Source organism: Giraffa tippelskirchi, chromosome X, assembly GCF_054371585.1.
Source record: "Giraffa tippelskirchi isolate mGirTip1 chromosome X, T2T-mGirTip1v1.2.pri, whole genome shotgun sequence".
Taxonomy (NCBI): Eukaryota; Metazoa; Chordata; class Mammalia; order Artiodactyla; family Giraffidae; genus Giraffa; species Giraffa tippelskirchi.
In genome coordinates this window covers 138,166,634-138,180,529 of record NC_137289.1, presented here as the reverse complement: position 1 = coordinate 138,180,529, position 13,896 = coordinate 138,166,634, and the positions used below count along the sequence as shown (strand labels likewise).

The 13,896-nt window shown below is 44.1% G+C and overlaps 2 protein-coding genes across 19 annotated transcripts in view; both read right to left on the bottom strand.

The window, feature by feature from the left end:
- Positions 1-3,570, bottom strand: part of PHKA2 (phosphorylase kinase regulatory subunit alpha 2) — a 92,226-nt gene extending 88,656 nt beyond the window's left edge. For 5 of the 7 annotated variants that reach the window (XR_014076003.1, XR_014076004.1, XM_081566529.1 and 2 more), the window contains exons 1-2: positions 3,371-3,570; positions 2,710-2,931 (exon numbers count right to left, since the gene is read on the bottom strand). Coding sequence is in view for 5 of the 7 variants with exons in the window: in XM_081566529.1 (XP_081422655.1) it covers positions 2,710-2,787 (78 nt within the window). In the remaining 2 variants the exon portion in view is untranslated. Of the gene's footprint in view, positions 1-2,709; positions 2,961-3,370 lie in introns of all 7 variants that reach the window. The other 2 variants (XM_081566534.1, XM_081566531.1) reach the window with 2 other exon arrangements.
- Positions 3,571-8,359: 4,789 nt separating this feature from the next.
- The window catches only part of ADGRG2 (adhesion G protein-coupled receptor G2), a 126,913-nt gene continuing 121,376 nt past the window's right edge, over positions 8,360-13,896 (bottom strand). For all 12 annotated transcript variants that reach the window (XM_081566519.1, XM_081566518.1, XM_081566523.1 and 9 more), the window contains one exon: positions 8,360-10,106. In XM_081566519.1, the coding sequence (XP_081422645.1) occupies positions 9,922-10,106 (185 nt within the window). In that variant the 3' untranslated portion in view covers positions 8,360-9,921. The remainder of the gene's footprint in view (positions 10,107-13,896) is intronic.

The window sequence follows — 13,896 nt, the reverse complement described above, 5'->3', positions numbered from 1 at the left end:
CAATGAAGACCTAGCACGCCAAAAATAAAATAAAATTATTTTTAAAATATGCGTAACATAAAATTGCTCTTTCATGTTTACTGACTGGATAGGTGACTTAAGATCACTCAGAAACGATGAGGGGGCCCTAAATGGGTTAGCACTCTACAGCTGTGAAGACTAGCTGTTGGGGTGGAATGGCTTCGAGGTGGGGGAAGGTGGGAAGGACTGTGACTCCACATGTGCACAATCATGGGCGTTCCAACCGAACTATACTTGGAGTGTTCTGGTTAATCAGGAAAGCTTCATTGTGCAGTCACGAAGAGAAAAACAGGCCAAACATGAGGTCTTCTCACCAACTACCCCCAAAATAAATACAACTAAAGGCTCAGACAACTGTTTTATAATCATTAAAATGTTGGAGAGGAAAGTCCAATGCTACAGATTTGCTTTACTGGGAAGACAGTTCTTTTGCTCCTGAGGGAAGGTAAGCCTGGATCAATAGCTGGGTCATTAGGAAGGCTCAGAGCCTGCAGAAGGTATTTCATCACCAAGGACATAAAGGTACTTTTCATGTGCCTGGAGCACTGCTTCATGCCAAAAGAATAAAACTGATGAGGTCTCTGCACTTAAGGATCTCACAGAATCCACGGGGAGACGTAATTATGTTCAAAGACCAGAAAGTAATTAGTAGCTATATCAGGGCCCTCAGGAAAGGCAGCATCCTGGACCAGGGTGGTGAGGCGAGGACTTGTGGCCTGAATATGTGTGGCCTATATCAAAATTAGGGCCTCCCGGGTGGTGCAGTGGTAAAGAATCCTCCTACCAATGCAGGAGACTTGGGTTCAATCCCTGTCTGGAAGATCCCCTGGAGAAGGAAATGGCAATTCATTCCAGTATTCTTGCCTGGAGAATAACATGGGACAGAGGAGCCTGGCAGGTTATATAGCCCCTGGAGTCACAAAGAGTCAGACATGACTCAGCGACTAACAACAACGTATCAAAATTATACCACCACCAACAGCGCTGTTTACTAATGCCTAGTAGGTGGGGAGAGCAGGTGAGATACTGAGCACTAATCACAGGTGTTAATTATCCTCATTTTACAGGTAAGGGCCTGGACTCAGAGAGGTGGGAAACTGTTACACCTTTAGTTGAAGAAAGAGCTATAGAGATTAAACCCAGGTGTGACACAATTACCAAGACTGATCAGTTCTCCTTAAAGCTCCTTCACAGTAATGAACAGCAAGGATTTTCAACTTGGGTTTTTAAACCACTGTGTATAAGTAATTATAATCTACTTCAAAGAGGAAGGCAAAAAAAAAAATCACCCCCATTTGCTGGCCTACTTCTTCAGTTCTCAACTTGAACATCATCTCTTCCAGTACTCCTTCATGCTCCCCAAATGGGGCAAGGCTCCCAAAATAAGAATCACAGTCCTTCACGTGCAATTTCAAAACCCAATATGCTCTAAAAACTTAAAGTGTTTTCATAAGTTTTCAGCAAGCTCATTTGATGGCAAAACGCTGACCTGAATTGGTGTGAAACTGCTTTCCGTATTCACTTTTCCTACTCAGTGATAATCTCCATATTCCGATGTGGAAAACAATAATGTGTTTGATTAAGGGTGCTGCCTAGATTTCATTGCAGTTACTAGGGAATATTCAATATATGTATACCACCCCAAATCCAAACATTTCTGACTTGCAAACCGCATCTGACGTCAAGAGTTTCAAACAAGGGACTGTGAACTTATCCCCTACACATGAATCTCACTGCCCTACAAGTATCTACTCTTCTTTGTAGGCCAGCACCAGACAGAGTGCCTTGCACATAATAGGTACACAACAAATATTTCCTGAATGAAGAAACAAGCCTGTGAAATTGGCTATAGGGAAAAGGGTCAGTGCCTTGGGAGGGACCAGGCCTCTATCATGGAATGCCACTTCCTTCTCTGACATCAGGTCCTATAAATAGTTGCTGTTGATTGAAGGCAAGCAACACAGCTGCTGTCTTCAGGAAGAATAAAAATAGTCCAGGGGTCTTACATGTTGGTCCACACATAACTTTAGCCGAGTAACACAAAACAGGAGATATTCAGACATCACACCACATGAGAAGCTTCACAGATCTCCTCCAGCTTGAGAGAACAACTGCGTTTGGGTCTAACCCTGCTACCTGCAGTAACCTTTTTGGCCCATAGATTTCTCATCAGTAAAATGAGGGCAACAGAGTAAGCCCTAAGGCCCTCGCAGGTGGGTCTCTAACAAGATAATTCAAGGGCAGAATAGCAGCCGTCGCCACACAACCGGGAGTGGGATACACACCCCAGAATTTCTCCCCTCCTATCTACTGTCGTCACAGTCCAGAGCTCACCATCCTCATTCAGTGTGCTGTCCAATCTACACACACCTCCTTCCATCCGAAAGAAGCTGAGTCCATGCAAAAAGACGCATTTTGTATCCAGGGCATCTAAAGGGCTCCTATCTTAGATCCCAAACAGTAGTCAAAGAATCCCGTGAAGTGTAGTCCCAAAGCCCTTCGGTCCCCTGATTCGGAAAGTGGACGAGGTGGGAATGGGGGTGAGGAGTAACCACTGGCTAGCAAAACTGGATTTAAAGGGGGGAAAAAAAAAACAACCCTCATAACTGCAAAGTCTAAGGACACGAGAGGGGACTGAGTAGGAGAATAAGTGCCTCGAGAGGGCAGTTCAGCGTGGTCCCTTCTTACCTGGTAACAGAGGATCGTTTGCTGCACCAGCCGCGCGTATCCGTCTAAGCGGACCCCGGAATTGCTCCTGCTCCTCATCTCCGCGTTGCTCCCGGGCCGCGGCGTCCGACCCGTTGCAAGGAGGCGGGTCGCCCGGGCTGCGGCCGCCGAGCGGGCCTGGTTCCCAAACAGTCACAGCCTCGGTCAGTTTTCGGGATGGAGCCCGGGGGTAAGAGGTAGGGACTTTTAAAAACGACAGAACCAAAGTATGACTGGAAAGCAAGCCAGTTAGTTTTCTTACAGTAGAAAGGCGCGAAGGCGGAGATAGGGGCTGGCACTACGGCGACCCCACCTCGACCAGGCCCGACACGCTCCCGACGCTCGCGGGTCCCTGGCAACCCCGCAGGAGAAGTAGGGAACTGGGTTCCAGGCGTGGGGCGACTTGCGCCCTCCAAGCCTTTTACGTCTGCAGGCGGTCGCGAGGCGGCCTCGAGGCCGGCCACGAACTCTATCCTTCCCGCCCGCCGCAGCCCACTCACAGTCCCGCCCCTGGCCGCGCCCCCGCCGCGGAACCGAACCCCCCGAGTCCCGGCCCGCGGGGGAAGGAAAACGAAGTGGCCCGCGAGAGCAGCGGGGAACTTGGCTCCGGGCGGGAACCAGTTTGCCTCTCTGAGCCCCTTACCTCGCCGCCAGCAGCCGACCACAGCCGGGGCTGTTGAAACAGGCCCTTCCGTCGCGGGCATCTGGAGGTCCCGGACCCGCCCCCTGGACCCGCCCCAGGCCCGCCTCCCGCTACGCCCCCGGCGCGGAGCGCAACCCGCGGCGCCGGGCCGGAGGCGCAGAACACCTCTAAAACGCTTGGACGCTGGCCCGCCCTGCTCTGAGATGAGCTCACAATCGCATCCCTGGCCCCGCCCTCTAGCCCCGCCTCCAGATCCGCCCGCGCTGCGGAGCAGCAAGCTGAGAGTTGGGGAGATAAAGAACTGCCTGCTGGCGGGCGACCAGGCTTCTCAAGCGGCCGTAGGGAGGGCTCCTGGGTGGGAGAAATAGGCCCGCCCACCGCGGCTGCCTGGGCACCCCTCTGCAGGCCAGAAGAGCAGCTCTGCCCTGGCGCGTCTCTGCCCACGAACGGAAGCAGACTAGTGGGACCCAGAGAGGAGAAGAGAGGGACAGACTGGGGCAGGGCAGGTACCCCCAGCTGCTCACCGCGCCTGCAGCCTCAACACTAGGCACCTGGGAGAAGCTCACCTGGCCTGAACTGCGGTCCACCTTCAGGCCTACAACTTGAAACTTAGCATTCGTTTTTCGTGGCTGATAATTACCCACTGTTTTTACCATCTTCGGCCCACTATTCATTTTCTACCAAAATCTGGTCCCATAATATGACAGCTCAGCTAAAAGCTTTTCCTGAATTCCTTTGCTCCTCTCCATGCATTTATAGTATGCTTGGTGGACAGGGAGGCCTGGCGTGCTGCAGTCCATGGGGTCGTAAAGAGTCGGACACGATTGACCGACTGAACTAAACTGACCCGGTAGACCTCCTCCTCGCCTATCTGAAACCTCTTTTCTTTAAGGGCCCCCCTCAGCTCTTCTCTCCTATTAGTCATCCCCATACTCTGAATCCCCATGTTTCTTTAGCAAGAGTTTAGGTCTTGGAATCTGTTCAAATTGAGTTCAAATTCCAGTTCTGCCATTTACAAATGGTGTGAACTTTGGCATGTTTTACCTGTTTGAAATTCAATGTTCTCATCTTTAAATGGGAATAATGATACCTACCTCCTAGGGTGGCTTTGAACAAGAGGATGAATATAAAGCACTTAGCACCAACCATACCTGGCTCATTGAAAAGTACTTCATAAATCCTAGCTAGTTTAATCATCATTTGAGAACAATGTATTACTTTGTATTGTTTCCATGTGAGGCACGTTTTTCTAACTGGATCATAAGTTACTCATTGAAACAGTCTTTGGTATCTCCCACTGTGCCTGGTACAGTATTGAGCATGTAGTTGTAGCTTAATTAGAATTGAATGAATGAGTGAATGAAAGAAAATCAGTCATATTCAGCTGGGTCCCCTATGTATCATCCTTAACCAAGTTCATTTTCGAAATTCCATAACATAAACTTGCGTCTGAGCGACTGAACTGAAACTTGCCTCACTCAACTAAAGCACCAAAGCAAGTAGCTCACTTACTTTTTTCTTACTTGTTGTTGTTTAGTCAATCAGTCATGTCCAACTTTTTGCTACCCCATGGACTGCAGCCAGGCCTCCCTGTCCTTCACCATCTCCCAGAGCTTGCTCAAACTCATGTCCATTGAGTTGGTAATGCCATCCAACCATCTCATCCTCTGTCAACCCCTTCTCCTCCTGCCTTCAATCTTTCCCAGCATTAGGTCTTTTCTAATGAGTGAGCTCTTCACATCAGGTGGCCAAAGTATTGGAGCTTCAGCTTCAGCATCAGTCCTCCCAATGAATATTCAGGATTGATTTCCTTTAGGATTGACTGGTTTAATCTCCTTGCTCTCCAAGGGATTCTCAAGGGTCTTCTCCAACTCCACAGTTCAAAAGCGTCAATTCTTCAGCACTCAGCCTTCTTTATGGTCCAACTCTCACATCCATACGTGACTACTGAAAAAACCATAGCTTTGACTAGATGGACCTTTGTCAGCAAAGTGATGTCTCTGCTTTTTAATATGCTGTCTAGCTTTGTCATTGCTTTTCGTCCAAGGAGCAAGCATCTTTTAATTTCATGGCTGCAGTCACCATCTGCAGTGATTTTGGAGCCCAAGAAAATAAAGTCTGTCACCGTTTCCATTGTTTCCCCATCTATTTGCCATGAAGTGATGGGACCGGATGCCATGATCTTAGTTTTTTTTTTTTAAATCTTAGTTTTTTGAATGTTGAGTTTTCTTACTATTGACTCTTAAATAATGCAGCAATCCATGTGATGTGCCTCCATGAAGAATTTACTATGGTCAACAAGGGGTAAATAAAACTAGACATTAAATTATCACCATGAAATCTCTTGGAATGTATGTCCCCTTACAAAACTCTTATGTATACTGTATCTAAAAGTTGGAATCATTACTGCCTTTGTTCACATTGAGTTCTTCAAGAGTCCATTTTGCAGCCACAGGGGAATATAACTGACGACCTTTATATATTACCTGTACATTTCCATCCAGTACAGAAACATTTTCAGTTTCTTGATCTCATTCTCTGTAAAATCTGCTACACACATACACCCCTTTTGGTGTATAGCCAGCCTGCATTCTTAGGCTTTGGTCTACGCTTTAATGTGGCTTTCCTGGTGGCTCAGTGGTAAAGAATCCACCTGCAATGCAGGAGATGCAGGTTTGATCCCCAGGGATGGGTAGATCCCCTGGAGAAGGAAATGGCAACCCACTCCAGTATTCTTGCCTGGGAAATTCCACGGATAGAGAAGCCTGGCAGGCTACAGTCCATGGGGTCACAAAGAGTTGGACATGACTGAGCACACACACAGCAGCAGCATCATGCTTTAATGTATATTATCATATAAGCTGTATTTTTCAATAAGCTTGAAATTCAGGTATACAACCAAAAAGAAGGCAGGCAACTACTCTTAAGCTTTTAAATTTCCAAGCAAATTTCAGTGATTCTTTTTGGACTAGAAGCTGTGCTATATAAAAACTCATATCTTAGTATTCTATGTTCCTGAGATATGAAACCTCCATATGTTGGTCCTTCTATTCACGAAGGCTTTCTCTGGTTGTGTCCCACTAGAAACTTGTTTCCAAGTCATTTCTCAAATGTTCGCTAAGAATCAGATATGGAATGTGATGGGGTATGTTGTTCTTTCTGAAGCTGATTCATGGTCTTTACAAAGATGAAAACCCAAAACTGGACCCTGGGGTAGCACCATGTATAATTTCTCTGGCCCCAACCAGAGGGTCTGCCCATTGTCCTGCCACGGGGCTGCTGCCAAGGAAGTTCCCAGAAAGCCACATGTTCAGTGTCCAAGGCGGAAACCAACAAATGTTTCTCCTGGAGGGTTTAGGTCTTTGACTCTAAAGAAAAGCACTCCATCTTAGACACTGAGGAGAAGGTCCATTCTGAATTAATTTGCTGAAAATAGCCAATTTGCCAAATTTATTCCTATGACAGTTTAATTTTAGTTGGCTGGAGATCATTTCGTTTTTTATCACAATATTTTAAAGAATGCTGAATGTGTCTCTGCTCTAGCTTCCTGCAGCTACTTTGAGAGGTAAAGAGAGAAACACCAGGGAGTATGTGATTTCTTCACAGTGGGGTATATATTTATAAATATATTTAAAAGAATATACTCTGGAAAGAAAGTATTCAATGTTTGTCTGCCCCAACTTTTTGTTGCTGTACCTAGAGACTGAGGTGAAAAAAATATATATACTGCTAAGAATTCTTCCCATTCAAGATGATCTTCTTATATCCACTCAGTCTTTCTCCCATCTGTCCTTCAGACTCCAACCGCAGCAGCGAGGAGCTAAGGCAGAAACAAACTGAGTAGTCCTTCAAATTCTCTTATGGAGACAACATGACAACACACTAGTCCATTTGATAAATTGCTTGTTCAATAAATTAGCTCTTTGTGGAAATGACCTTCAACAAACTAACCTACCTCCCAGGTAACCTCGTTAGACACAACCCAGTATCCCCAATGAAGCCATTTCAGCATTTTTACTGAGAACAATCATGATCCCGCTCACTGAAGTTAACAGAGTTACTTTGTGGGATTAACGATTGCAGTATGTTTTGGGAAAAAGCAAAGAAAAAAAAAAACCTTCTCAAATGTTCTGAGAAAATGCTCCTTCAAATACTGGTCACTGTTGTGATACTCCTTGCCTCCTCCTATTGCCATCACCTTTGTTTCCTTCAGTAGAGTCTCAGATTATGGGACCAATTTTAAACCCAAAGAAGGATGCTTCTCAGGAACATTTTCTCTGTCCTGCCCCTTATCTGTCTGAAGTAAAAATACAGACAAGAGAACCTGACTTAATGACTGTTGCCCAGACACAAAACACAATGGGAAAAATGGCAGGGGGCAGGACCTATAAGATGTCAGACATTGTGTGTCCTTTTGTGTACACTTTGTTTCATCTGCCTTGAGAGATTTGGTTTCTGATATCTCACCCCCCAAACTTAGAGCATCTCATCACTAATTTCTTATCGAATTAGTACTCAGCATCTTTGGAGCAACTGAGCACCAAGGAAGGAGAGATCATTCAGAAAAACGAGGTGTTCTGCGCCTCTTACGCAGTTGAAGCCAGCTTTCCCCATTTGTGGCTCCTACATGCTAATCAGCTCCCCAGAAACCCCAAATCCAATCCTCACCTTCTTGAAATCCCACTGTTTGATGCTGAGGAAGCAGACACTTGGAGGGGATCCAAATCTGGGGCTTGTGTGGGCCAATGGCAACATGTGTAAAAGACGTAATCTTGAAAGAGTAAGAGGAAAATGAAAAAGAGACCTCAGAAAGCAATCTCAGGAGGCAGGACAATCGTTGGTCTGACTTTACGTTCACAGCATGCCTGCTGCCTGCCAAAGGCTGCTACTGTCACATGGTCTTCATCAGGCTGGTCCTACTGTTTTGTCATGCTCCACCGCCAGGGAAAGAGATCGCAAATGTTTTCCTTTTGTGAAAATTCTCAAACATAAAGGACTTAACTGCAAATTTATTTTGGCGATTTTTAACATTTTTGTCGATTTTAACATATAAATACAAGACAATTAAATAAATTGGAAAAGAAATAGCGCAGAGATTAATCAGCACTCACAGAAGTGTATTACATTATGACTACGGTTAGTCTGGGATACAGCATTCACTTGAAATACATATGAAAGGGAACCTTAGCAAAAGACCTAACTAAAGGGTTTCAAAATGTTCCTAGTAAGGACACGAAGCACTGCTCAAGCAGTTGTAGGTAGGAAGCAAGACAGACTCGCTATGACTAGAAGCAATCAGGGTTCGATACATATGGAAACAATAGCATTGCAGGATAGTTCACTGTTCCCAATAGATGCTCCCCCTTGTCACTATAATTCATCAAGACAAGTATTTTAAAAAATAATTATAGCTCTGGCTGGGCCAGAGAGTACCAGGCATAACAATCAACAAAGTACCATGCAGTTGCCTTTTAAAGAACAGCAATATGATTCTTTTAATGTACATCTCTTTTAAAAAGTAATCCTACTCTACTCCCCTTTTCTGGAAGGCTCTGGGGATTTGAGAAGTGGCAGTGTATGTATCTCCTCCACATTCATGATCTTCCTGCCATATGGTCCAGATTACATTTCCATCCCTCTCTGTCACCAAGGTGTTAAGCTAAACATCCTGGTGCAGCTTCCATAATCTGATGATTAGGAATGAGGTCAGGAGATGGGTGTCCATATTGGATGCTACGTACGGTTGTACAGCTGGTACCATGAACAATGGTGTACCCAAGAGAGTGAATGGGGCTAAAATATGGCCTCCACTCTGCCAAATCATGAGCCCATGACACTGTGTCTGCCCAGTGGGAGCACCTTTTTCTAACTTACTCCAAGGCACTGTATAAGCTAATTGTGGCACTGTCTGCTTACATTTTTCCAGTCTGGCTGGCGTCATTATTTCTTGATTTCAGTGAAGGTCCTGTATTTCACATCCCATATAATCTCCAAAAGGAGGTTTAGAGTTCACTGAACCAACAACAATTTTCTGAATTATAACATTAGATGCAACAATACAATCACGATTCTACAAAGAAAGAAATTTACACAGTAGAAAATAAATACCAAAAATGCAGAAGTAAGATTTTTGACATGTGGATCACTAGAGTTTAGCTTATTTACAACAAAGGCATGCACAACGAACTCACCAACAGGATGAAGTCAACAGTGGCTTTCTATGATGTTATCAAAGATATCTTAGCCTCTTTAAAAGAGGCTGCAAATGAACTGCTTTGATTTTGTTTTAAATGAGTCTTATTAGTGTGTTGTTTAAAACCAATCTTCTTTTAAAATGAAGGATAAGAAACCAAGTCACAAATGTCTTAGAACCATGGTATTATGTCTTGGTTTCCTCTTCCAATAGCAACCATTGCCCTCAATTAGCTTATGTTCATCCCAAAGTTGCTGAGTATAAAATTAGTTGATTTTATACAACTCACATTGTGTAAAAGGTAAGATTGGACATTTTCACACTGTCAAGCAACATGCTTTGATTTTAGGAAAAGGAATCACATTTGCTCAATAAAGTGTAAGCTTCCCCGCTTTGAAGTCCTTCTTAGAGCGATACGGTTTTTACCACTGCAGGAATCTTCTTTCTCATTAAATATATGCTGTTTTCCAGTGAAATCATGGAGGCACACATCTCCATTCTGAACACTGAAAGAAACACCATTCTTCTCTGTAGAAGCATTCCCTGTATAAGGAAAAACAAAATTGGTGTCATGAAGTATCCACAGAAAGCATTTTCAAAATAAACAAACTTAAATGTTACTTTATTCTTAAGTATGCACATGCAGACAAAGTCTTTTTTAAAAACATATTTCTGGGGCTTCCCTGATGGCTCAGTGGTAAAGAATATACCTGCCAATGCAGGAGACACAGGTCTGATCCCTTATCTGGGAAGACCCCATATGCAACTAAGCCCATGTGCCACAACTATTGAGCCTGTGCTCTAGAGCCAGGGAGCCACAACTACTGAAGCCTGCGTGCCCTAGAGCCCATGCTCCACAAGAGAAGCCACCACAATGAGAAGGCCACACACTGCAATCAGAGAGTAGCTCCCACTCTTCACAACTAAAGAAAAGCCTCTGCAGCAACGAAGACCCAGCACAGCACCCCCCAAAAAATTAGTAAAAAATAAAAATAAAACCACAAGTACATACAGACAAATGTGAACCAAAATTAGTTCTAGGCAATCTTTATTTAAAAAAAATTTCTGATATATTGTCATATTTTATTTACTCTTCATTCCTTTCCTTTCCTAAGACCACTCAAAGTAAACAAATTAGAGAATCATTCAAAAACCACTTCCTACGGTAACTTTGTTAAAAATGAAATTGTAAAAATATGAAGCAAAGCAATATATTTGATTTTAAAAGGCCCAATTTCTAACTCTGGTTGAACATATACTGCAGTCTAGTACTAGCATATGTGTAATATAACCTGGGGTAATAGTCTGGTCTCCCCCAAAGGTTGAGAGAGATCCTGCACAAGGTTCTTGGACAAGAGTCCTATAAAATAAAACTCTGTAATAGAGAAATCCCAAGTGACAACAGTCTTAGCAAGAAAAAAAATCGTCTCTTGTACACTAAACCAGTCCCTCTGAGTCAGGATAAAACTGATTTCCAAGAAGAAACCACCGAGTCCAACCTCAAAGTCCAGGCCAGGGGAGCTGGGCCTCCCCAACCCCAAGCAGGCCCCGAGCTGTGTGTGTGTGTGTGTGTGTGTGTGTGTGTGTGTGTGTGTGTGTGTGTGCGTGTGCGTGTGCGTGTGTGTGTGTTGGGGGTGGGCACAGCTGCTGAGATCCTCTAGCTCCTTGGCACCATGTTTCTGACAATGTAGAAAGCTAAATAATAAGCCCAACTGTTAGTTCATGTCATAATTATACTAACAATAAGAGTGCTGAGAACTTTATAAGTATCATCTCATTTATCACTCTATGGCATGAGTGCTATTATTACCCCCATTTCATAGATGATGGAACTAAGGTTTCAGAAAGTAAATGCTTTGCTCAGGGTTACATAGCTCAGAAGTGAAAGAGTCAACATGTGATGTTTCTTTGAAACTGTGAGCTTGTGGCCACGTGTACTGAGTCAGATGGCTGCTAGTAACCCAGTCTCTGGGCTTCCCAGGTGGCTCAATGGTAAAGAATCCACCTGCAATACAGGAGACGGGGTTGGGGGGTGGTTCAATCCCTGGGTTAAGAAGATCCCCTGCAGAAGGAATGGCAACCCACTCCAGTATTCTTGCCTGGGAAATCCCATGGACAGAGGAGCCTGGTGGGCTACAGTCCATGGGGTCGCAAAGAGTCAGACACGACTTAGCAATAACTATAAATTAAGCCTCTAAGGCATAACTGAAATATATAGTATTCACACAAACCAGGTGATGGATATGGTTAACAAAGCTCCATCTCTGGGGACAGAGATAGACAAATGACTGTCTGAGGCTGCTATTCTGAGTTAGGCATTTTGGTTTGAGGACATTTTGGTGCAGGAACAACTTAACCTGGTATAATAAACAAACAAACCATTGACCTTCCAGCTTCTTTTCTCTCATCCATCCCAGATCCTGAGGTGTGGAATGAGGAATCAAGGAAGACTATCTGATATGCAAGTTACATGATATTAAACATGTGGCCATTTTGGTAACCTAAAATGTACCCTACCCTCACTGTCAGTTGTCGAAAAAAGCTGTGTCAAATCAACCATGTCAAATAGCTCTGCAAAAAGTGCTGCTGCCATCTGAGCTCATTCTCCGAAGGATGGCAACATACTGATAGGCTAGGCAAGTGAGGCTTCATCTCTGAGTTCCTTCTAGAATATGGAAAAATTTGGTTTTAAGAGCCCCAAACACTTCTATCCAAACTGATAGGCTTTACTGATAGGTTGTGATTCTTAGGATTCTTGATGACTTAGCTCACACCTCTGATTTCTCGACTTTGAATCTGGTTTGTCACACAAACTTATTAACTAGCCTTGATTGCTACTACATCTACTCTGTTTACCTACATTGAGTCACTCCTGCTATAGCTATTTGACATAAAGCCCCGCTATCTACAATAAAAAGCTAAGGCCCCATGGCAGCTCATCTTATATAGAAATGGTTCTCATCTTATACAGCAAGGGTTCTCCACAAGCAGCAAGGGACAATTTCATCCCTCAGGGAACACTTTTTCACAATATTGAGAGACATTTTTAGTTGTCACAACATGGGGTGAGTGTGGGGGTACTACTGGTACCTGGCGGGTGGAGATCAGAAATGTTGCTGCTGCTAAGTCGCTTCAGTCGTGTCCGACTCTGTGCGACCCCATAGACAGCAGCCCACCAGGCTCCCCCGTCCCTGGGATTCTCCAGGCAAGAACACTGGAGTGGGTTGCCATTTCCTTCTCCAATGCATGAAAGTGAAAAGTGAAAGCGAAGTCGCTCAGTCATGTCCGACTCTTCGCGACCCCATAGACGGCAGCCCACCAGGCTCCCCCGTCCCTGGGATTCTCCAGGCAAGAACACTGGAGTGGGTTGCCATTTCCTTCTCCAATGCATGAAAGTGAAAAGTGAAAGCGAAGTCGCTCAGTCATGTCCGACTCTTCGCGACCCCATGGACTGCAGCCTACCAGGCTCCTCTGTCCATGGGATCCTCCAGGCAAGAGTACTGGAGTGGGGTGCCATTGCCTTCTCCGAGAGATGTTGCTAGACATCCTCAGTTGCACAGAACAGCCCCCCACAACAAAGTAATCTAGCCCCAAATGTTAATTGTGCCCAGGTTGAGAAACCTTGATTTAGAGGCATCCTCTTATTTTTGCTATTTTAAAAGTTTATACAAACCAGTGAGACCTCCCATCTTTGGGAGGCCTTCTCACAAATTTATCTGCATTTATCATGCAAATAACTAATACTCTAAAATGATAAGTAAAGGTGAATTCTCCAGGGAAGGGGAAAGTATACCAGCATAATTTAAGTTTTTATAAAAATGAAGGTATGTTAAGAAGTCAAAGAAGATAGAAATAGATAAGCTTTTATGAGTAATAAACAGGTCAGTCTTATGAAGGAAAGAAAATGTAAAGGAAATTTAAGCTAAAAATGTCAGAATTAATGAGTAAAGGAGGCACAATAGAAATCATCTGTATGTCTATTGGAGACACAATTCATCTTTCAGTATTGGATATCTTTATGGGGATTTGGGAATTGTCACAAGGCAGCCACACTGTGGCACAAAATGAACAAGATGATAAGCAAAAAATAGGAAGGTTTAGAAGTATTGAAGATGTGTATAACTATAGATACACTAAAAAACTGATATAGTCGTACTGACTATTTTAGGTACTGACTGCACAGAAAGACCATAAGAAGTCTTTGGGCAATACCTAAGTCAGGATTTGCCACATTAAAACTTTTAGGTCATCATCCATTCTCATCACGAAAAATTAAACCTTTAAGAAAAAAACAACCCTAAGGGGACATATGTACACCTATGCTTAATTCACG